Source organism: Portunus trituberculatus, chromosome 47 (genome assembly GCF_017591435.1).
Source record: "Portunus trituberculatus isolate SZX2019 chromosome 47, ASM1759143v1, whole genome shotgun sequence".
Lineage (NCBI taxonomy): Eukaryota > Metazoa > Arthropoda > Malacostraca > Decapoda > Portunidae > Portunus > Portunus trituberculatus.
The window spans coordinates 2,124,299-2,150,105 of NC_059301.1; the positions used below are offsets into that span (position 1 = coordinate 2,124,299).

The 25,807-nt window shown below is 38.2% G+C and overlaps 2 protein-coding genes across 9 annotated transcripts in view; one reads left to right on the plus strand and one right to left on the minus strand.

Moving 5' to 3' along the window:
- The window catches only part of LOC123520623 (pre-mRNA-processing factor 40 homolog A-like), a 121,823-nt gene extending 100,067 nt beyond the window's left edge, over positions 1–21,756 (minus strand). For 6 of the 8 annotated variants that reach the window (XM_045283080.1, XM_045283079.1, XM_045283078.1 and 3 more), the window contains exons 1-2: positions 21,632–21,722; positions 18,881–19,109 (exon numbers count right to left, since the gene is read on the minus strand). In XM_045283080.1, coding sequence (XP_045139015.1) covers positions 18,881–19,109; positions 21,632–21,715 — 313 coding nt within the window. In that variant the 5' untranslated portion in view covers positions 21,716–21,722. Of the gene's footprint in view, positions 1–18,880; positions 19,110–21,404; positions 21,566–21,631 lie in introns of those variants that run through there. The other 2 variants (XM_045283074.1, XM_045283081.1) reach the window with 2 other exon arrangements.
- A 231-nt stretch (positions 21,757–21,987) lies between these two features.
- LOC123520782 (WD repeat-containing protein 70-like) overlaps positions 21,988–25,807 on the plus strand; it is a 13,510-nt gene continuing 9,690 nt past the window's right edge. The window contains exon 1 of the mRNA XM_045283370.1: positions 21,988–22,248. The gene's annotated coding sequence lies outside the window, so the exon portion shown is untranslated. The remainder of the gene's footprint in view (positions 22,249–25,807) is intronic.

Consider the following 25,807-nt stretch of genomic DNA (forward strand, 5'->3'; position numbering starts at 1 on the left):
GAGGTATCATACTACTAATAAAAGTTGTCAAAGTGATAAATACAGGTTATGCATAAACCGGATTATGCACTTTCTTGATCCCCAGAATTTGTATGGGCTTTTGCCTACAAACTTGGCTTGTGGCCTCACTACCAAAGGTGCCACAGAATAGTGTTCTTGCCCAAAGCCTCAGTTCTACCTAAGCTCACACTCACTCTGGATCTATCCATTACAAATAACCAAGTAACCAAAAATACATACATACAAGCACAACCTTCTGCTTCAACTGCCACTGTTAGTCTGGAGGTAGAGAAAGACATATCTGTAGTTTACCCACCAAACTGGTCTATTTCTTGTTATAGTTGGCAGGGAAAAAAATATAGTAGCAGGCTGGTGGTTTTTCGAGGGCGCATGAGTGCAGATACTGGTAATGGTGGTAGCGGTGAGTGCAGTCTGCAAACGCACACAGTGACAGACCAAATTGCCCTACCTCCTTAAAATTCCTTGTCCCTAAGGCATCCCAGTAGCTATGGACAGTCATCCAAATTTTTTTCCAGAGCCATTTGATACCTTTCTGGGTCAGCTGACAGTTACAAGTCTTTGCTACTGCTTATCCAGCTGGTTGATGTTCAACAAATAATTTGGAGGCAATATCAGTCTTGAAGAGCCTGAATGAGGAATTGATGATGGAAAGGATGGCATGGCTCACATATCAATTAATCATCCCTACAGATGTTAGTATGGTGTGACCTTAGTGGGATATCAGGCAGAGGTCATTCTGAGTATTATCATGATAGAATGCTAACATATCAAGTGACTTTGAAATTTGGAGCGAGAGAGAGAGAGAGAGAGAGAGAGAGAGAGAGAGAGAGAGAGAGAGAGAGAGAGAGAGAGAGAGAGAGAGAGAGAGAGAGAGAGAGAGAGAGAGAGGCCAGACTGTGACTATTTTTTTTCTTTGCCAACTATGACAAGAAGCAGCCCAATTGGATGGGCAAACTGCAGACATGTCTGCCTCTGCCTCATGTCTTGCAGCAGCAGTTCAAATGGAAGGTTTTTACCAATGGACACACACACACACACACACACACACACACACACACACACACATATATAAGAGTGGAAGGAAAGAAGAACCTTTAAATTACAGACCGGTATCACTAACTAGTGTAATATGCAAGATGTGTGAAAGAATAATAAAGAAACAATGGATCGAGTTCCTTGAAGACAACAAATTAATATCAAATAGCCAATTTGGTTTAAGAAAAGGACGGTCTTGTGTAACTAATTTATTGAGTTTCTATTCTAGAATAGTTGACAGAGTACAAGAGAGAGAGGGATGGGTTGACTGCATCTACTTGGATTTAAAAAAGGCGTTTGACAAAGTGCCACACGCAAGATTACTGTGGAAGTTAGAGGAGAAGGGTGGCTTAAAAGGAAGCACATTGCGATGGATAGAAAATTATTTGAGGGGGAGAGAAATAAGGACGGTAGTTAAAGATATGAAGTCCAAGTGGAGAGCAGTAGAAAGCGGAGTGCCACAGGGTCAGTATTGGCACCAATACTTTTCCTCATTTATATTAACGACATGCCAGAAGGAGTGAACAGCTACATAAATTTGTTTGCGGATGATACGAAACTGTGCAGAGTTATAAAGCAAAAGGAGGATTGTGAAATACTGCAAGAAGACCTAAATAAGATCTGGGAATGGAGTAAGAAGTGGGAAATGGAATTCAATGTGAACAAAAGCCATGTCATGGAAATGGGAAAGAGTGAAAGACAACCTGTGGGAATATATAAGATGGGAGATGGTGTAGAACTGGAGAAAGTCAAAAAGGTAAAGGACTTAGGAGTGACGATGGAAGAAAACAATCAACCAGTAAGCCATATTGATAGAATTTTTAGAGAAACATATAATTTGCTGAGGAATATTGGAGTAGCATTTCACTACATGGACAAAGAAATGATGAAGAAATTGATAAATACTATAATAAGACCTAGATTGGAATATGCAGGAGTAGTGTGGACCCCTCATAAAAGAAACACATAAGAAAATTGGAGGCTACAAAAATGGCTACAAGAATGGTCCCAGAACTTGAAGGGATGACATATGAGGAGAGACTAAAGGCTATGGATCTACCAACCTTGGAACAAAGAAGGAGAGAGGAGACCTGATACAAGTCTATAAATTGATCAACGGAATGGACCAAGTGGATAATGAGAAACTGATCTTGAGAGAAGAATATGACATCCGAAGCACAAGATCGCATAGTAAAAAGCTGAGAAAGGGAAGATGTCTGAGAGATATTAAAAAATATAGTTTCCATGAGATGTATTGAGACATGGAACAGTTTAGATGAAAAAGTAGTGTCTGCAACGAGTGTGCACAATTTTAAAGTAAGATTGGATAAGTGTAGATATGGAGACGGGGCCACACGAGCATAAAGCCCAGGCCCTGTAAAACTACAACTAGGTAAATACACACACACACACACACACACACACACACACACACACACACACACACACACACACACACACACACACACACACACACACACTCCATGGAGAGCGGACGTGCCTCCTGCTCAGAGTGGCATCTAACTAACACTCCACACGCTAAGCAATGTGTTTGAGTGAGAATCGTTATTGGTATTGAGGGGCAACCAGAGCAAGTGAACAAGTGTACAGAGTGAACGTAGCCTGGTGGCGTGTACATGGGAGTGATCGGAGGTGTGAGAACCTCCACACTCCAAACGACAGAGCAGGAACCACACAAAGGCCAGCCATAGCAGCCGCCAGCGCATCCCACCACACACACGTAGCTACCAGGCCTGGCCCCCAGTGACCACACACCCACATGCTCCCAGGAAGAGTAAAAAAAAATGGATAGACCGGTGAAATAAATTACCAAATTCAAAATATGTTGATGAGGCCCAGGAGCAAAGCCAAAAGTGGCCAGTCAAAGCATGAGTCCATCTTCAACAGGGCAACAATGCAAGGTAGATTGGTAATGTTGGAGAAGAGATTTGAGGAGTTGGTGAAGGAATTAAAAGTTCAGAGGAGTGAGGAGGAGCAGGATAGAGAATTCCACAAGGCTTTGAAGGAAAGAGTTAAGAGACTGGAGGAAAATGAAAACGATTGGTGGATGAGAATGCACACTTGAGAGTGGAGGTTGAAAAATACAAGAGACGGTTGGAGGAGAAAATGGAGAGTAGTTAAGGAGAAAGATGACTTTAAGGAAATGATTAGTGAGCAGAATGAAAGGTTTGAAAGGGAATGGGAACTGAAGAAAACACAATGGACTGAGTCGAGGGAAGCAGAGATGGTTGGATTACAAGAAATAATTAAAGATCAGTTGAAGGAAGACAAAAAAGAAAGGTCCAAGGAACTGGCTGGTTAATGTTATGAAGAATAAGGAAACATTGATAAGGGAAATAGCAGAAAAGAAGAAGAGTGTGTTAATATTTGGGATGAAAGAACAAAATATAACATATAAGCCTAAGAGAATTAAGGAAGAATTAAAACGGTAAGAGATCTGTTCAAAAATCTAAATGATGATGAAAAAAAGACCTACAAGAAGAAGTGGAAGAGATCCATAGACTGGGTCCGTATAAGGAGGAGTGAGCAGACCGATTAAAGTAGTACTGAAGTCACAACAATCTGCGGAGGATATCCTATATAGAACATCAAAGTTAAGAGAGATAGAAGGTTGTAAAGAGGTGTTTGTGAGAAAGAATAGAAATGAGGAAGAGAGGAGAAGATATAAGGAATTGTTGGAAGAGGCGAGAAGGAAAAATGATGAGCGGTCTGAGGAGGAAAGAGAAAGTTTTTGGAGAGTTATAGGAGAGAGAGTCAGAAAGTGGTATGTGGAAAGAAGGAATGCGGAGGAACCCCTAGAGGAGCAGTGGGTGGACCGTAATGTATACTAATATAGATGGGATACTGTCAAGTAGATTGGAATTGCAAGACTATATGATGGTGGAGAAGCCTGATATAGTGTGTTTGACTGAGACAAAATTGCATGAAAAACAAAGATAAATTTGGATAATAAATATAATATATGGAGAAAGGATAGAGAGTAAAGGTGGAGGAGGAGTTATGATTATGACGAAGAAATAAATAAATGTGGATAAGGTTTGGTATGGGAAGAACAACGCAGAAGTGATAAGCATAAGGATAAAAAGTGATGGAAAAGAATTAATAATCATGGTGACCTATGTACCTCCTAAAACAAATTCTTGGACATTAAGGAATACGACAATATGATCAAGGATACTTTACAGAGTTTGGAAAGTGTATTATCTGGAAAAGAAAGGTGATACTAGTAGGAGATTTTAATTGTAAGGAGGTGGATTGGGAAAATCTAGTAAGTGGTGTTGGAGAGGAAGCATGGGAGAGAGATTTCTTAATCTAATGATGGAAAATATGATGGAACAGAGGGTGAAGGAAAATACTAGATATAGAGGAGATGATGAACCGGCTAGACTGGATTTGGTGTTAACAAGAGAAGTGTACCTATGTGGAGATATACAATACAAATGTCCTTTGGGAAAGAGTGATCATGTGGTTATGGAAATGCAGATAGCAACAACACAGCGAAGGAAGACGAGACATACAGGAGTGGTAGATTGAATTATAGAAAGATGGACACAGAAAGTTTGAAAAATTATTTCAGAAAATTAGATTGGGAGGAGATGTTACAAATCAGAGAAGTGCAAAAAAATATGAGATTTTTATGAAATATTATAAAGAAGGAGTTATGAAATTTGTACCAAAGTATAAACCGAGAGAGGAAGGAAGAAAGGATTGGTTTAATGCAACTTGTGTTAAGGCTAAGGAAAAGAGATGTGGCTTGGAAAAGATGGAAAAGAGCAGGAATATACTAAATAAGGAGAATTATAGAGTGGCGAGAAATGAGTATGTGAGGGTAAGGAGGAGGAAGAAAGAAAATTTGAAAAGATATTGTAGACAAGAGTAAGGAACATCCAAAATTGTTTTACAGGTTCATAAATGGTAAACTTAAAAGAGAGAGTCCATTGAAAGATTAAAAGGAGAGCAAGGGATAGTAGATGACCCTAAGAATATAGCGGAATTGCTAAATAATAGGTTTCAGCAAGTATTTACTAAAGAAACAATGTTTGTAAAGCCTCAGAATGTACAAGGAAATGTGCACATGGATGACATTAAGATACCTAAAAGGAGTTATATAAAATGTTGGAGGAACTTAAAGATGATAAAGCGATGGGACCAGATGAAGTTTCAGGAAAATTATTGAAGGAGTGTAGAGAAGAATTGATTGATCCATTATATGATATTATAAGGTGTTCATTAGAAACAGGGAAGTACCAGTAGAGTGGAAAAGAGCTGAAGTGGTGCCCATTTATAAGGGAGGCAGTAAGGAAGAGCCTCTTAACTATAGACCTGTGTCTCTAACAAGTGTGGTCGGTAAGATTTGTGAGAGGGTGATAAAGAAATATTGGATACGGTTCCTGGAGGATCATAAGTTATTATCGGATCATCAATTTGGCTTTAGGAAAGGGAGGTCATGTGTAACAAATCTACTGAGCTTTTATTCAAGAGTGGTTGACAAAATACAAGAGAGAGGGATGGATGGACTGTGTATATTTGGATTTAAAGAAAGCTTTTGACAAGGTACCTCACATGAGACTGCTATGGAAATTAGAGATTTATGGAGGACTGAAAGGAAAAGTGTTAAAGTGGATGGAAAACTACTTGAGATGGAGGAGATGAGAACGGTAATAAGGGATGCAAAGTCGGACTGGTTGGTGGTGGAGAGTGGAGTCCCACAAGGCTCAGTGCTGGCACCAATACTTTTCCTTGTATATATTAATGACATGCCAGAGGAGTAAACAGTTATATTAATTTGTTTGCGGATGATGCGAAGTTGTGTAGGTGTGTGAAGAGTGAAGAAGATTGTGAAATTTTACAGGCAGATCTGGATAAGATTTGGGAGTGGAGCAAGAGGTGGCAAATGGAATTTAATCTGAGCAAAAGTCATGTGATGGAGATGGGGAAGAGTGGAAGACGGCCAAGAGGGTCATATAAGATGGGTGAAGAAGTAGTGTTGAAAAAGGTGGAAAAGGAAAAGGATTTGGGAGTGATAATACAAGACCATGGGCAGTTTGAGGCTCATATTGATAAGATGTTTGGAGAAACGTATAATTTGATAAAAATATTGGATTAGCCTTCCATTATATGGATAAAGATATGATGAAGAAATTAATTAGTACTGGTAATTAGACCAAGATTGGAATATGCTGGAGTGGTTTGGTCCCCTTATAAAAAGAAGCATATAAGGAAGTTGGAGAGATTGCAGAGAATGGCAACAAAAATGGTTCCGGAATTGGCAGAAATGACCTATGAGGAGAGATTAAAAGAAATGAATTTGCTTACCTTGGAACAAAGAAGAGAAAGAGGAGATTTAATACAGGTTTATAAACTGTTGAACGGACTGGATGAAGTGGATAATGAGCAAATGATGTTGAGAGAGGAAAACTTAAATAGAACTACAAGATCGCATAGTAAAAAGATAGCCAAGGAATATGCTTGAAGGATGTGAAGAAATATAGTTTCCCACAAAGATGTGTGGAGGTGTGGAATGGTTTGAGTGAGGAGGTGGTGTCAGCAAGGAGTGTGCATAGTTTTAAAGGAAAGTTGGATGTGTGTAGATATGGAGACGGGCCACACAGTATGATACCCAGGCCCTGTAAAATTACAACTAGGTGAATACAACTAGGTGAATACACACACACACACACACACACACACACACACACACACACAATGGAGTAAAAAATGGGAGATGGAATTCAATGTGGACAAAAGCCATGTCACGGAAATGGGAAAGAGTGAAAGACGACCAGTGGGAATCTATACGATGGGAGAACTGGAGAAAGTAAAAAAGGAAAAGGATTTGGGAGTGACGATGGAAGAAAATAATCAACCGGTATGCCATATTGATAGAATTTTCAGAGAAACATATAATTTGTTAAGAAATATTGGAATAGCATTTCACTACATGGACAAAGAAATGATGAAGAAATTGATAAGTACTATAATAAGACCCAGATTGGAATATGCAGGAGTAGTGTGGACTACAAAAAATGGCTACAAGAATGGTTCCAGAATTTGAAGGGATGACATATGAGGAGAGACTAAAGGCTATGGATCTACCAACCCTGGAACAGAGAAGGGAGAGAGGGGATCTGATACAAGTTTATAAATTGATCAACGGAATGGACCAGGTGGATAATGAGAATCTGATCCTGAGAAAAGAATATGACATTCGAAGCACAAGATCGCACTGTAAAAACCTGAGGAAGGGAAGATGCCTCAGAGATATTAAAAAATATAGTTTCCTGCAAAGATGTGTTGAGACTTGGAACAGTTTGAGTGAAGAAGTGGTGTCAGCAACGAGTGTGCATAGTTTTAAAGAAAAATTGGATAAGTGTAGATATGGAGACAAGGCCACACGAGCATAAAGCCCAGGCCCTGTAAAACTACAACTAGGTAAATACAACTAGGTAAACACACACACACACACACACACACACACACACACACACACACAACGGAATGGACCAAGTGGATAATGAGAAACTGATCCTGAGAGAAGAATATGACATCCGAAGCACAAGATCGCATAGTAAAAAGCTGAGAAAAGGAAGATGTCTGAGAGATGTTAAAGAATATAGTTTCCTGCAAAGATGTATTGAGACGTGGAACAGTTTAAATGAAGAAGTAGTGTCTGCAACGAGTGTGCATACTTTTGAAGTAAGATTGGATAAGTGTAGATATGGAGAGACACGAGCATAAAGAGGGAAAAACTACAACTAGGTAAATACAACTAGGTAAAATACACACACACACACGTTACATTGAATTTGCTTATGTTGAGGCTGAGAAAAAGTATGGAAGGAGATGAGGATATGGACGGTGCAGTTGGTGCTGCTACTTATATAAACAAGAGAGGCAAACCGAGAGGCAGGGGCAAAATTACTGAAACACCTCTAGGATTAAGGCAGCTAGGAGATTGGAGTAAAGAGAGGGGATTCTCTGGATTTAGGGAGGAAAGAGCCAAAACCTCACTGGACAGAAAACCAGAAGTTTTGAGGGATACATTTGCCATGATTTTTAAACAACAGGATCAGCCAATTGTGGAGAACCTAGAGCTGAGAGAGAGATGTTAAAAGTTAGAGAGCACAATGACAATGAATAATGACATGAAGAAAACTCTGGACAAAATAAAAAAAAAGGAAAACAGCACCTTTAAGAGCAAATGTATAAATTATGAAATAACCCTATAGGAACTTCGGCAAAAACTGAACACCAATGTGGAAACACGAAAGGGGATAAATGAAACAAAACTGCAGGAATGGAAGAAGGTCTGGAAAAAAGAACAAGTGAACTTTGCAGAAGTAGTTAAGCAACAAATAAGAGAGAAAACAAGACACAGTCATACAAGTAATCAGAGAAAACGAAGAATTAGTGAGAGATACAGTGGACAAAAAGAAGTGCATGGTTATATATAGAATAGAAGAAAAAAGAATCCTATGAAATTTGTGAGGGAGAAGGAGGAAAAAGAGATGGTTAAGGAAATTATCTCAGTGATTCAAGATGAAGAACAGTCTTGAGAAAGAAATAGAGAACTTGGTATATTTATAGTGAGGGAACCAAAAGACCATTGAAAGTTAAAATGAGATCACAAGTGGAGGTACAAGAAATATTAGCGAGGACTGGAAAGCTTGGCTGGTAAGGCAGAATATAAAAATATATGGATAAAGGAAGAGATAAATCAGGTAGAAAGGGAAAAAGAGAGATAACTGAGAAGTGAAGCTAAGGAGAAAAAAAGAGGACAGAGAAAAAGGAGAAATTCTACTGGAGAGTGCTAGACATAAGGCTGAGGAAATAGTACATTCAGGAAGGGGAAGGAAAGCATCAAGAGTCATGAATACAAACATAGCTAGATGGATTTATATCAGGATACTTGGAAATGAGAGATTACATACTGGAAAAAGGACCAGATGTGGTATGTATAACAGAAACAAAGTTAAGTGAAGAAGTCCAAGAGAATTTTAAAGAGTGGGGATATAATGTTTAGAGGAAAGACCGAAGGGGAAAAAGCATGAGGAGTATTGATAATGACTCGAGACGATATATATATGGAGGAGGTACAGTATGGAGATGGACTAGCAGAGGTTTTAAACATAACAATTAAGACAAGTGGAAGCGAAAAAGAAAGGAGCATAATAGTTGCATATGTGCCACCAAAGAGTAATACATGGAGGCTTGATGTACATAAAGAAATGCAAAGGGAAGCTAGTTTGGTAGTAGTGAATGGAAGGAAATAATGCAAGGTAAGACGATCCAAGAGAAGTATGATATATTCCTAGACAAGTATGATGAGGGAGCAAAGAGATATGTTCCCGAGTACAGAGCAAAAGGGATATACTGCTATATGTAAAAACTAAAAAGTGTAAGGATGCAGCTTTGAAAAAATTAAGGAAGCAATGGAATGAAGCAAATAGGAAGCAGTATAAAGAGGCACTAAATGAATAAATTACTAAAGGAAGGGAGGGGGAAAGAAATTTAGAAAAGGATGTAGTGAAGAGATGTGAAAAAGAATACAAGCTTTTTTATAAGAATAGAAATGGAAAAATGATAAATAGAGAGACCATCACTAATATAATCAAGGGAAGTAGGATATATGAAACAGGAGGAAATGAGTGAACTTATGAATGAGAGCTTTAAATCAGTATTTAATGAAGAGAGATTTCAAAGAGCCAAGCAGCCAAGTGACACAGGAAGGATTAAGTGTTGTTATGATGAAAAAAAAAAAAAAAAAAATAAAAAAATTAGAAAAAATAAAAAAAAAAAAATGGATGTTAGAAAGGCAGATCAAAAGGTGGATGTAAGAAAGGCAGATCATGCGGCCAGATGGACACAGAGAGAATGTAGAGAACAACTGGTAGTACCAATGTGGGATGTAATCAATAACTCTCCAATGGAAGGAAAGGTACCAAAAGAGTGAAAAAGAGTAAATATAGTCCTGAGCCCCTAAATGATAGACTAACTAGTGTTGTGGGAATTTACTAAGCTTTCATACAAGAATAATAGACAAAGTACAAGGGAGAGATAGATGGGTTGACATGGTATATCTAGATATAAACAAGGCTTTTGACAGAGTACCACATAGAAGACTCCTGTAGAAAATAGAACACATGGGAGGAATACAAGGAAATATCTTAAAGTGGATGACAGACTACTTAACAGATCAGGAAATGCAGACAATGATAAAAGAGATACCCTATCAAGCTGGAACACAGTTATCAGTGGAGTACCAAAGGGTTTGGTTCTGGCACCAATTATGTTCCAAGTATATACAATATACAAGAGGGTTTGAGTAGCTATATAAATTTGTTTGCAAATGATGCGAAGGAACATCTGTGACTATGGAATTGCACAAAGATAAGACAAGATTTGGAACTGAAGCCAAAAGTGGAAATTAGAATCTAATACCAGGAAATACCATGTAATGGAAATGGGTAAAAGTAGTAGAAGACCTACATGGGAATATAAAATGGGAAAAAGCGATTATAAGAAAAGGGAGTGAATTGTACAAGACACCCTGACTCCGGAAAGACACATAAATGGGCTATTTGCTTCAACATTCACGACACTAACTAACACCAGGGTGGCATTTAATTACGTGGATAAGAGTATGATGAAAAAGACAATAACCACTAAGATAAGACCTAGACTAGAATATGCAGCAGTGGTATGGTCATCAAACAGGCAGAAAAACATTAAGAAGCTAGAAAGAATCCAAAGGACTGTTACACAGATGATCTCAGAAATAAGGGATCTTCCCTATGAAAGAAGACTGAAGGAATTGGAATTACCAACCTTGAAGGATAGATAGGAAAGAGGGAACCTAATAACAATGTATATGTTAGTAGACTGTATGGAAGAGATAGATAGACAAGACCTAGTAACACTGACAGGAGGATGGGGATAGACAAACAAGATGACATTCCAAGATCATGAAAAGTCACGGTCTGAGGAACATTAAAAAGTTCAGTTTTCCACATAGGATTGTGGACATTTGGAATGTCCACAATGAGATTGTAACAGCAGAAAGTGTGCAAAAATTAAAGGAAAAGTTAGATAACTGTAGATATGGAGACAGGTCACTATGAGCCCCACTCAAACCCTGTAATATACAACTAGGTAAATACATCTAGAAACACACACACACACACACACACATAAATGTCCCTTGGGGAGAAGCGATCATGATGTCCTAAGCTTTGAGCTGGATACGGAATTAAGCACGAATAAGATTGTGGAACACAGGGAGGAAAAATTAAATTATATTAGGGCAAATTATAACCATATAAGGGAGTTCTTTAATGAAACTGACTGGTCCGTGGTATACCAGGAAAGGGATATGCAATTGAAATACGATAAATTTATGGATTTGTATAACTCTGCTGTGAAAAAGTTTGTGCCATATTACAGAAAGAGGACTTTAAATAATAAACAGTGGTTTAATAGAAATTGTGAAGAAGCAAAAAAGAACAAAGAAAAGGGATGGAAGAAACTTAAGAAAAACAGTGATGTATTATCAAGAGAAGTTTACAAAACAGCAAGGAATAGATATGTTGAAGTAAGGAGAACAGCACAGAAGGAATATGAACAGAGGGTGGTGGAAAACTGTGATAGTGACCCAAAATGTTTTACAAATTCATAAATGGAAAACTAAATATAAGGGAGGCAATAGTAAAGGTAAAAATGGGAAGAAGTATATGAAGATGCTGGAGATATAGCTGAAATTTTGAACGACAACTTTTGCAAAGTGTTTACAAAGGAGGAGCATTTTATGGGAGGAAGGCCTACGGAAATAAAGCAAATGCAGGACATCATGGTTACTAAGGAAGATGTAAGGAAAATTATAAGCAATCTGGATATTAATAAATCAATGGGGCCTGATGGCATATCTGGGAGGTTGCTAAATGAATGTAAGGATCAATTGTTGAATCCCGTATTTGATATTGTGGAAACCTCCATACGAACAGGATTAGTCCCGAAAGAGTGGAAAAGAGCTGACATTGTGCCTATATATAAGAATGGTAGTAGAATGGAACCGCTAAATTATAGACCAGTATCATTGACTAGTATAATGTGCAAGGTATGTGAAGAAGTAATTAAAGCTAAGTGGAGTGAGTATCTAGAAAGTGAAAACATTCTGAGAGAAAGATAGTTTGGTTTCAGAAAAGGAAGATCGTGCATATCCAATTTATTATGTTTTTATTCAAGAGTGACTGACATACTACAACATACAGAGGGATAGGTGGATGCTATCTACCTGGACTTGAGAAAGGCCTTTGATAAAGTACCACACAATAGACTGATGTGGAAACTAAAGAAGATTGGAGGAGTAAATGATAAACTAGCAAAATGGATGGAAAATTACTTAATGGGAAGAGAAATGAGAACAGTGGTGAGAGGAAGGAAGTCCGAGTGGAAGAAGGTAACCAGTGGAGTTCCACAAGGGTCAGTGCTTGGTCCCATCATGTTTTTGATTTATGTTAATGATATGCCAGTAGGAATTGACAGTTACATGAACATGTTTGCGGACGATACTAAAATTATGAGGAGAGTAAGGAATGTGGAAGATTGTAACAAGTTACAGGAAGATCTTGATAAAATATATGAGTGGAGTAAGGAGTGGCAGATGGAATTTAATATAGACAAGACCCATGTTATGAAAATGGGAAGAAGTAGATACAGACCAAACTGGGATTACAGCCTGGGTGATGAGAAAATTAAAGAGACCAATGAGGAGAAAGATTTAGGAGTAATTGTACAAAACACTTTGTCACCGGAGAAACACATTAACCCCTTCAATACGGTGATGCCTATGTAGGCGTCATGAAGCCCCAGTAGCAAATACGGTAACGCCTCGTGAGCGTCATATTTCTTTTCTGAGCTTTCTTCAGTTCAGTTGTCCCGTATAGTGTGTTGGATACCAACTACACACGCCGTATGCTGTCCTTGAAATCCTAGTGCTCCTCCCACCATCCTTGTCTCCACCAATCACTAAAGATAAGCTACATACGTCCCACCTTGTGTCTAAAATTACCCAATGACTGTTCCATCTCTCTCTCTCTCTCTCTCTCTCCATTCCCTCCCTCCCCCTCTCCCTCTCGAAGATGTTACATCGTCCGCCTTGTAACATTCGGAAAATGCACACACACACACACACACACACACACACACACACACACACACACAACACACAAAAACAAAAATTTTCTAATCTCTCTCTTTCTCTCTCTCCTCCCTTCGTTTCCCTCTCCTTCTCTCCTCCCCTCTTCCTCTCGAAGATAAGCTACATGTCCCGCTTGTGTCTAAAATATTAGCAAATGTCACTCTCTCTCTCTCTCTCTCTCTTTCTCCAAAGAGAGAAGCGTCCACTTTCCTCTTCGAAGGCGATATAGTGACTAAAAAATAGCAGCATAATACACAAAGATAACAAGTATGACAAGCTTGCACGAGTTTCCCGCGCTTGGGTGCACGGCACTACCACCCATATATCATACAGGCGGGCTTTTTTTAACATCCGGCGCGAAGGGGTTAACAAGATTTTTGGGAAAACATATAACATGCTTCAAAATATTGGCCTTGCGTTCCACTACCTAGAGGAAGGAATGATGAAGAAGATATTATGTACCTTAATAAGACCCCAGTTAGAATATGCAGCTTGTGTCTGGTCACTGCATATGAAGAAAAATGTGAAGAAGGTAGAAAGGATACAGAGGCTGGCAACAAGGATGGTACCAGGACTCAGGGAGTTAGACTATGAGGAAAGACTGAGGAAACTGGGGCTGACCACATTAGAAGAGAGAACAAGAGGAGACATGATAACTATGTATAAATTGGTGAACAAGATTGACATACTGGACAGAGAGTTGATAAAGGTGATCACAAGTAATCATCTCCGAGGACATGGAAAAAAGCTAATAAAAGACATCTGTCTAAATGACGTGAGAAAATACAGTTTCCCGCATCATAGCATTGATAAGTGGAATAAACTGAGCAGTGATGTCGTTGATGCGGTGTGTGTCAATCAGATGAAAGAGAGATATGACAGGAATGGACAAGGAGACAGGACACAGAGAGCTTAGCTCGGGCCCTGTAATACACAAATAGGTAAATACACAAACACACACACAGGTCGGTCGTGTGTAACAAATTTACTGAGTTTCTACTCTAGAATAGTTGATAGGGTACAAGAGAGAGAGGGATGGGTTGATTGTATTTACTTGGATTTAAAAAAAGCATTTGATAAAGTGCCACATGCAAGGTTACTGTGGAAATTAGAGGAGAAGGGTGGTTTAAAAGGAAACACATTGAGATGAGGGGGAGAAATAAGGACGGTAGTCAGAGATATGAAGTCCAAGTGGAGAGCAGTAGAAAGCGGAGTGCCACAAGGGTCAGTATTGGCGCCAATACTTTTTCTCATTTATATAAACGACTTGCCAAAAGGAGTGAAGAGCTACATAAATCTGTTTGCGGACGATGCGAAACTGTGCAGAGTTATAAAGCAAAAAGAAGATTGTGAAATACTGCAAGAAGACCTAAATAAGATCTGGGAATGGAGTAAAAAGTGGGAGATGGAATTCAATGTGGACAAAAGCCATGTCATGGAAATGGGAAAGAGTGAAAGATGACCTGTGGGAATCTATAAGATGGGAGATGGAATAGAACTGGAGAAAGTAAAAAAGGAAAAGGATTTGGGAGTGACGATAGAAGAAAATAATCAACCGGCAAGCCATATTGATAGAATTTTAAGAGAGACATACAATTTGCTAAGGAATATTGGAATAGCATTTCAGTACATGGACAAAGAAATGATAAAGAAACTGATAAGTACTATAATAAGACCCAGATTGGAATAAGCAGGAGTAGTGTGGACCCCTCACAAAAAGAAACATAAGGAAGCTGGAGAGACTACAAAAAATGGCTACAAGAATGGTCCCAGAACTTGAAGGGATGACATATGAGGAGAGACTCAAGGATTTGGATCTTCCAACATTGGAGCAGAGAAGGGAGAAAAGGGATCTCATACAAGTTTATAAATTGATAAATGGAATGGACCAAGTGGACAACGAGTATCTGATCCTGAGAGAAGAATATGCCAGTCGAAGCACAAGATCGCATAGTAAGAAGCTGAGGAAGGGAAGATGTGTAAGAGATATTAAAAAGTATAGTTTCCCGCAAAGATGTGTTGAGACGTGGAACAGTTTGAATGAAGAAGTAGTGTCTGCAACGAGTGTGCATACTTTTAAAGTAAGATTGGATAAGTGTAGATATGGAGACGGGGCCACACGAGCATAAAGCCCAGGCCCTGTAAAACTACAACTATGTAAATACACACACACACACAGTCATGTGCAAAGAGATTCCTTATAATGTATTGTGTCCAACTCTAAGATATAATCAACTGCATACAACATAATTTCTTCCTCCATGTTTCAGTGTCATGCAAAGATCCAAGGAATTTTACCATCAAATTTGCTTTTACTCAAATTCCTCTTCTATCTCTACATTTTCTTTTATATGGAAAATGGGGTTTCTACACAGCGAGTCAAGAGAACTAAAAAGTTTGTGTACAGATTTAAATTCAGTAAGCATATGGTAATGTAAAAATGGTGAGAGAATTTATCTCTATAGGTCAGATAGCAAGTGTTTTCTTATGTTAGTAACATATGAAAGGAAATGAACAGTAAATGTACACAAACAGTCAGCAGCAGTCTTATACCACTCTCAACCAATAGGTGTATTTCCCAGAATGTATTTTAGACCAAAGAAGGAAATATGTATAAGATCAATGTTCCAAGCTTTAATGAGTCACATACTATTTGCTTTTTAATAGACCTAATTAAGTAGCTGAAGATACAGGTAAGGACAGGGAGTGGTGAGAAAGTGAGGTGGGGTCTGGGTTAGGTCATGCTGAGATGGACAATAAGGGGTTGGAGAGATTGAAAGAGCTGAAATGAAGGGATCAAGGCAGGTAAATCTTAAATCTTAATACAGTGTACAAATATTTTGTTGATTATATACAGGCCAATTAGCTAACATGCCATGTAGTACAATAAGACCACAGAAAAATTACCTGAAGTGGATGACATAGATTAAAACACTACATAGGACAAAAGACAAATATATATGAGATTAAAGGAAGGAGATGAGGTTTTAAGACCAAAATATAAAGAATTAGTTAGAACAGTTAAGAGGTTAATGAGGAAAGATAAAAGCAATTATGAATTGAAGGTAGCCAACAAGGCAAAGATGGATCCCAAGGGATTTTTTCAGGTATATAGGATGAAAAATAGAAAAGAAATAGATCTTTTAAAAGCAGCTAATAGAGAGCTGCTTAGTTCTGGGATCCAGGGTAGGAGATTAGTAAAATTATGAAAGAGTGTTTTTCAACTATTTTTACTCAGGAAAACATGGAGGAAATTCCAGATAGTGAACAGATTTTTAGAGTGGGAGAGAGTGAGAAGCTGACAAATATTCTCATAACTAAGGAGATGCTAGAACATAAGATAGAGAGGCTAAAAAATCAAAGTCACCAGGACCTGGTGAAATATATCCATGAGTACTTAAGGAATGCAAGGATATTGTCAGTAAACTATTAGCATTGGTCTTTACGATGTCACTAGAGTGACCAATAATGTGGGGATAAGCCAATTTTGTATCCATATTTAAGATGGGAGATACTCTAATATCTAACTATAGATCTGTCAGCTTAACTTCAGTTGTAGATAAATTGATACAGTCAATAATAACAAAGAACATCAGGGAGCATTAAGACAAACACAACTGATTAATCACTCAGCATGGCTTTACATAGGGAAATTCATGCCTTAAAAATGGCTCTAATTCTGAGTGGGCCCAAGTAATTAATAGGGTGCCACAGCAATCAGTTTTAGGGCCATTGTTATTTCTAATATACAGTGGAGAATCAATACTCAAACTTTTCAATTCTCGAACACAAAAGATGATTTGATAATAAAAAAAAATACCTGATAGTCGAACGTCCATACACGTAATTGTAAATAAAGGCTCCCTGGCGTCCCCTTTCCCCCTCCACCAGTTGTGATTTGTGCTGCCGTGGTCATCAGAATAACATTCTCCTGCATTCTATCTGTAGTTTTTCATTTATAAACTTACATTAACACCAAAGGCTTATCAATGGTGAAAATATCTGGTAATCAAATGGCTGCACATTTGGTTGTATACAAAGCTCTGTCATCTCCATTCTTGCAGCCACCACTATACCATTCTGATACCGCATTACCGGTAATACCTGTATACCAGATGCTGTTGCGCATCCCTAGGCCTTCCGCAGTCTTGAGAAAAACAACATTCTCTTGCGTTCTGTCGGTAGTTTTTCATTTAGAAACTTATGATGGCACCAAAGAGGGTATTGGTGGTGAAAATAAGTAATCTGGTGAGAATGCAAGTGTTAGTGAGCCACAGCACTCCATTAGTGGATTCACTGGAATCACACAAGGATAAAGTTACAAAGACGTTTTCATAGATGATGACTCATCCTCCAGCGACCTCCCTCCTCCTCCCCACCCTTCTCCCCTCATCTTCTAAGTTATCCATCACCAGCCTTCACTTACAGTATGTACAAATCAAAATTGTAAAACAAGGAAAATACATTGAAATTTTTATAAACTTTAGGTTTTGCTGAGATTAGAACGAATTACCTGATTTATAGGTATCAATAGTTGAACTTTTTAATACTTGAACAGCCATTTGGAACCAATTAAGTTTGAGTATTGAGTCTCTACTGTATATCAATGATTTTGAGAGTGGAATTTGCAGATGACACAGAGATAGGTAGATTGATTACGTCAGATTTGGATGTCATCAACTTGCAGGCAGATTTAGATAGAGAGGAACAGATGGTAAATGCAGTTTAACATTAACAAATGCAAAGTACGTACTAAGCGGAGGTAAAGGAAATCCACACAATAAGTATGCAATAAACAACAAGGCCCTGGTAAGTTTGAACAGAATGTTAAAAAGATTTAGGAGTTATAGTCAAATCTGTTCTTGGCCTAAGAAAATGCATAGAGGCTAGAAATAAGGCAAATAGGGTACTAAGATTAATTTTTAGGTGTGTTTAAAGCAAGAATCCCAAAGTAATACTAAGATCAGACCACATCTAGATTATGCTAAACAGTTCTGGTCCCACATTATAGGAAGGATATAATCAATTAGAATCAGTACAAAGGATAATGTCTTAAAGGATACAGGGGATGAGGGATATTCCCTATGGAGCGTGATTGAAGATACCGTACTAAATTTGCATTCCTAAGAGAGACGTAAATTAAGAGAGGACCTAATACAAATATCTACTGAAATGGTATAGGGGGCATGAGCAAAAGTTCATAGAATCAGCAGCCAGGTTAGAACAAGAAATAATGAGTTCAAGCTTGAAAAATTTAGTTTTGGGAAAGAAATGGTTCTCTAACAGAGTGGTAGATGAAAGGAATGTCCAGACTTTAGTAATCATGTTGTTAGTGCTGAGTTAATAAGGAGCCTTCAAAGAAGATTGGACAAATTTATGGATGAAGATGACAGATGGATTTAGGTGGTTCTGTTCACCCAAGGGGCTGCCACATGTAGGCTGTAGTGGGTAATTGGAAAGGGGAAATACAGAAGCAGACAGCAAGTTTCAGACCTTAACAGCAAAAGGGAAGTATAAGAAAAACTGAAATAAAACAAATAAGTAATAAGAGATAAAAATATAAATTAAATAAATAAAAAATAGGTAAATAACCAGTGCTTGTCTTACCTGCTCCTGCCTGACTGAAGGAGTTGAGGAAGCCTGGTGGGGGCACATTGAAGGCTGGAGGAGGCATGCCTGGGGTACCACCCTGGGACATAAAACCAGGAGGGGGCAGACGTGGGGGCATTCCGGGGCCTGGGGGAGGCATCCTGAAGCCCATAGGAGGGGCACTGTAGCTTGAAGGATTAGTGGTGGTGGTAGTGGCACTGGTGTTAGCTGGGTTTAATCCACCACTCTGAAAAAAAGAACTTTGATATTCTGATGCTTTGAAGAGGAAGAAGGCAACCTAAGATACACATCAGAGGCAGCTCTAGGCAAAAAAAAAAAAAATAATAAATAATGATAATATTAATAAAAATAATGAAAAAAAGATAACAGCTTTCACTTCAGGAAGAAATATCAGCAGGAAAAATACTTCATCAAGTAGGGAGCCATCTGTATAACCAGAGTGAGGTTGAACTTGGGCAGGATTGAGGCTCTGGGCGGGAAGACAATGGTGGGAAGGCTTTGGCATCACTAGTAACAATGGCACAAGGTGATGCAAAATCTGGGCATCAGGAAAGGGCATATAACACTGTGGGTGTAATGCAAGGTGTCACTGTACTGTATGTGTCTTACACAAAAACAATTATCATAAAAACTTGTCAGAAAAAATGTAAAAAATGGAAATTAAATAAATAAATAATATTAAAAAAAAATAATAAAAATAAGCAAGTTGAGTGACTAGGTTTGATTCCAAGCTAAATATCAAGAAAAGTCATGCAGTCCCATTTCCTATTCGCTTTGAGTTCTATCCACTACAATGTTGGGGAACTGGTGGGAAAGTTCAGTTTTATGGCTTCAGTCTAAACAGAGCTATATAACTCCTCTTACCACCAAAAATAAATAAATCTTATTTTTTATCTTAGGGCCTATAGCGCCTGTAGGCATACTTGAAGAATATATGTGGGAAGCGCTGTTCAGCTTCCGCCCATTAGCTGCGCAGGCAATTTCATTTATTGTGGTACCCATATTAGGGCTCATATCACCACCCAAGCACATCTTTGGTGTAACTACCTAGAACCTGGGTATCATGGTGACATGTAGGTAACTTTAACTAATTTACTTTTACTAATGCACATCTACAGAGAAGAAATGCATAAACTGTGTGAGGTTTAAGAAACATAATACTGACCACCCGGCGAATAATAGTTGTTGTGTTGTGTTGGAAACTGAGATTGACAGGACCAGAAATATTACAGATTATGGCTACTAATGCTGTGAGCTCTATGTTGAAATGTGGTTTATCAAATGTCCAGTCAGTTGGAAACAAGACAATAGAAATCAGAACTTTAATTAATGATGAGAATCTGGATATTCTTGCTTTGACTGAAACATGGCTAAGTGAATATGATACTGCAAAAATTAGAGAAATGACCCCTGACACTCATACATTTGTGCACATACCAAGGAACACGATGCAGACCCATACAGACTACATGAGCCAAGAAATAACCTTGATATGGGATGTCGAGTATTTGCAAGATGCGCACCAAGGATTTACAATAAACTGCCAAGTGATATTAAAGGTTGTGAGAGGATCGATATCTTCAAAAAGAAATTAAAGACATATTTGTTCAAGGAAGTTTATGATTTTAATGGCATGGAAATCAAAGACAATTATAGATGCTAGTTGCTTTTGAGGGAGGCTCTGCTGAGCCCTGCCTCGCAGTGGAGCGGAGCCTTGAACAAACACCCCAAGTAACAAGTAACAAGTAATGCAGCTGTTCCTGTTGTAAAGGCTGCCATGTTCTTGACCTTGCTACTCACATCCTAACATAACTAAACCTGATGACCTAACTCAATTAGTAAATATGAAACAGAGCCACAGCAGCATTAATAAGCAACTCTATTCACTTTGGAAGGTAAGAGGTAGTATTTGGCCTTATTTTAGCTTTCCACACCTGAAAACCAAGCTTTTCCATCAAGTTCTTTATGCTGTAGGGCACAGGAGTTGAAAAAATTTTCAAATAAGGCAATGTCTTTTTCAATATCTATTAACTTCAATAACACACACACACACACACACACACACACACACACATATATATATATATATATATATATATATATATATATATATATATATATATATATATATGTAGTATGTCTTCAGGGATATCAATATATATATATATATATATATATATATATATATATATATATATATATATATATATATATATATTCAAACACATGGTTACAGAGAGTAACCAAGGTTAGGTTAAACTAGATTAGTTTAAGTACCGGTAGGTTAGATTGGTAACCATGAAGACATACTACTGATTTCTGGAGATTTTCTGTAGTATTAAATATGTCCCCTACTAAAACATCTACAAAAATAATTCTCGGTTAGTTTTGGTGGCAAGAGGTGAAATTTGATCATATTTTTGCTTTTCCCACCTGCTTACCAAATTCTCAAGTTTGTTGGGGGATAAGAACCGCCGGAAACATTAGTAAATAGAGCTGCATGCCTCGTCTTAATATTTACCGCAATATTCAGCTGTCTATGCACATATAGTAATGGTACCACACTGGCGTAACTGCAAGCAGCTCGTGCTGTGCTGGGACCATCCGTTGTCAAAGAACCGGGAGGCCCACTAGGTGAGAGCCTCTGCCAGACACGATGCGCGCTCCATGCTTATATTGGGCCTCCGCTTACACTGTAGGTTCCTGGGTATTTAGCTAATGGTCACTCGGACCAATCTAATCACTTACCATCGCCCTAACACCGACACAACGACCGGCGCCTTCACATCCACCCGACGCTGACCACCATGTAAACAAAACACCATTCGGCATTCACCCACACACTACCACACTGTATTCACAAACTCGTTCATATTTCATATTCATTACTTCATTTTTCTTATATATATATATATATATATATATATATATATATATATATATATATATATATATATATATTTATTTATTTATTTATTTATATAAGAAAAATGATAAATAACAATATACCATAACAGAGTAGAAGGAAATGCAACAAAATTTAACCTTAAAATGTACTTTAATATAAGATGTTTTAATATAAAGAATTAGACACGTGTCCCCCAAACATTATTTGTTTACATTTCTTCCTGTCCATGCCTGAAACGCCAGGCAACGTTCTTCTCTCTGCTACCATCTCCTTCGGGGCACTAAGGACTGTGGCACAGCAATCTGCACGGCCCCTCACATCCCAACTAGAACAAACCATGTAGCATTATATAGAAAAAAAATAGAGAAGTACTAGAAGCACCAACATTATTTTCCATATATATTTATTTTAGACGTCCTGTCACCTGCTGTCATTTTCTCGCGACCACTACGACCAGGTATGTAGATAAAATATAAGGAAAAGCTACTGAGACAATGGACTGAAGCTTATATTGTTTCTCTTACAAAGTAGTGATAAGATAAATAAGGTTAACCAATATATGTCATTGAATACACCGGAAAATATGGAGATAACTTTACGCAGCGTCTTTTCCCGAGGTTAATACTTACATGTTAGATCAAATTAAGGCTGCATAATATCGTGCATTGTATATTAATTTCGTTAACTTGTCCAAACAACTGAAAATAAGGTAAAAGGGGTAAAAGTGGAGAAAGGCGTCAGTCGGACATTATTTACAATAACATGAACAGCTCACTTCTGGATGAAATATTTTTTTTGGTCAATTTACAGTTTCACCCAACCAACGATTTTCTGATGTGACTTATGTGTTTCTGGTGAGATATGTAGTGAATTGATTGATGTTCTACATCACTTCCGTCGCAATGCGTAGTTTTCAAGTTATATGACTTTTTTAACTCATCCCCAACGATCTTTGGGACCTGTGGGAAATCGGGTTTTTTGGGTGGGGGAGCATTAAAACGAGTAACGCGCGTTGCAAAACAAGTCCAAAATCAACAAACTCACACCAAAAATCTGTAAAAATACATAAATTACACCTTTGATGGCAGGAGAGGCGGCGGCGGCGGCTGACGCAAGCCTTGCTGTGTTATTGTTGAGCAGCGTTGCCAACGATTCGCTACATTTCTGGCTACACCATGCTAAACACACATTTATACTGATAACACACACAACACCTTGCTAAACACGCATTTAGACTGATAACACACACAACACTGGGCTAAACACGCATTTAGACTGATAACACACACAACACCATGCTAAACATGCATTTAGACTAATAACACACACGACACTGGGCTAAACACACATTTATACAGTACCTGCAGTGGGGATGGTGGGGGGCTTTGCTAAATGTAGCGGATAGAGCCAGAAAAGTAGCGAATCGTTGGCAACGCTGCTCAATAAAAACACAGCAAGGCTTGCATCAGCCGCTGCCACAGCCTCTCCCGCCATCAAAGGTGTAATTTATGTACTATTTTTACAGATTTTTGTGCGAGTTTGTTGATTTTGGATCTGTTTTGCAACGCGCGTTACTCGTTTTAATGCTCCCCCACCCAAAAACCCTGATTTCCCACAGGTCCCCAAAGATCGTTGGGGATGAGAGGTAGGCATAAGTTGAAAAAGTCATATAACTTGAAAACTACGCACTTGTGACGAAAGTGATGTAGAACATCAATCAATTCACTACATATCTCACCAGAAACACATAAGCCACATCAGAAAATCGTTGGTTGGGTGAAACTGTAAATTGACCTTTTTTTTATCTGCTAGATTTCTACCTGTTTTGAATAAATATTCACTTCATTTCCGTCGCAAATCCGTTGTTTTTATTTAACCCCTTCCCCTCTGGCTCCTACAGAAACACGATTTTGCTGCGAAATGAACCAATTCTTTCCATTTTATGTTACATTTCGACCTATTTTGGATAAATATGCTCTTTTTTATGTGAAAAAGTTTTTTTTTTTTTTCACCACTGAGCTCCTCCACCCGTCTGTTGTGGATATGTGAGTTTCGGTAAAATTAATAATTTTTTTTCCTGGTATATTAAATTTTTTACCAGGTTTCAATGAAAATGCACTAACCTAACCTAACCTAAACCAAACCAAACCAAACCAAACCAAACCAAGCCAAGCCAAGCCAAACCACACCAAACTTAAACCTAAACTAACCAAACCTAACCTAACCCAACCTAACCTAACAGCAATGGCTAAGATATGCATAGGAAGTCATTACCTTATTGGTGGTGAAGTCCTTCCTCATCGCTGGAGACGTCACTGAGAAAAGGTGGCTGTCGGAATTGGTTGCCTACACTTTTATTGTCGCTTTAAAAAAAAACTGGTGAATAGCAAGGAAGTAGTGCACGCTACACCCAACACATGGTGACATCTTCCTAAGACTGATTCAAATATTTTCAATTGAACTGCTTCTCTCACCATACATTGAAATATGACACTATGATTGGCTGAATAAATTCTTTTTTTTTTTTTTTTTTTTTTTTTTTTTGGCTACTGCTTTCATATTGAAACAAAAGAACCAATCACTGTCATATTATATCATGCTTATGTAGATAATGTAACATATGCACACACCAAAACAGCATTCCTCAGTGCCGGCCTGTCTGTTGCACGTAGTGGTGCATTGCTTCCCGCCATTGACATGGCAGTGAGTTTAATCTAAAAAAAAGTTAATAAATAACAATTTGCGATGGGTACGTATGGGTTCAAATTGATCAGAAGGACAAGGTCTTTAAAATGAGAAGGGTAATGAAAGCCAACTTGTTGTTCATGTTAAAGTAAAATAATAGCTACTGTTTTTTTTACCTACATGATGCTTCTTGTTAGGCTAGGATAGGTGGTAAATGTCGAGAATAAGTATTAACTTTAACTGGCATACAAAACTATATTTGGATAACATGGAGATGGCCTTAGCCTTTTTTGAGGTTAATATTTAAACGTCTAATGGAAATAATGTTTCAGAAAATCGCACAATATATAAAGACAAGGTTAAAAGAACTTTGGTAAATATTAAGAATAGTCACACATCCCTGCTGTTCTTGTCATGATAGTCACCATGTTGTTTTTTTATCTTGATCTTGCTGCAACACTTCTTTTTTTTTCTTGCAGGATGGGTACCTTTTTTTTTTTTCATGTAGGGAAGATGGCCAGCCAAGGGCAAATGGAAGAAAAAAAAAAAAAAAAGGCCCACTTGAGTGCTGGCTCTCTAAAAAGTGGAAAAGTGTCAGCCAAAATTAGGGAGCAAATGCCTCCCTGCTAAAGGCAACACAAATTGCAATATAAAAGGCCTACTGAAGTGTCAGTCTCCATACAGAGTTTAAAGTGTTGGTCAAACCCAGAGAACGAGTGTGTGTCTTGAAAGAGTTTAAGTCATAGGAGGGTGGACCATGGAAATACAGAAGTAGGCAGGGAGTTCCAGAGTTTACCAGAGAAAGGGATGAGTGACTGAGTAAACTGCTTAGCTCTTGCTTTAGAGAGGTAGACAGAATAGGGATGAAATAATGAAGAAAATCTTGTGCAGTGAGACCATGGGAGAATAGGAGGTATGTAGTAAGATCAGAAGAGTAGTTGGCATGAAAATAGCAGAGCTGAGCATGTGGCACCAAGTTGCAACTTTGTAACTTTGCTGCACCATGAATTTTTAAAGTTGAAAAGTCAAAAGTCCCAAGTGTTTTCAAAAGTCTTACTAAGCAGAGTTGCACCACCAATTTCCTGCAGTTTTGAACAGGAACAAGGATGACTTTTTTTTAAAGACATTGTGGTGGCTGTTTTAAGTCAGATTCAAAGGCCAATTTTGCTAAAAATGTTAAATTTGAGTTGGGACCAGCTGACTTTATTTTTATCTGATTGTCAACTTTCCTTTTATGGGGAATTAAATTCTTCACATTATATGAGACTGACATTACATGGATGAGGTCAGCTTTGAGGAGCTTGTGTTCCTCAAAGGGAACATGGACCTCC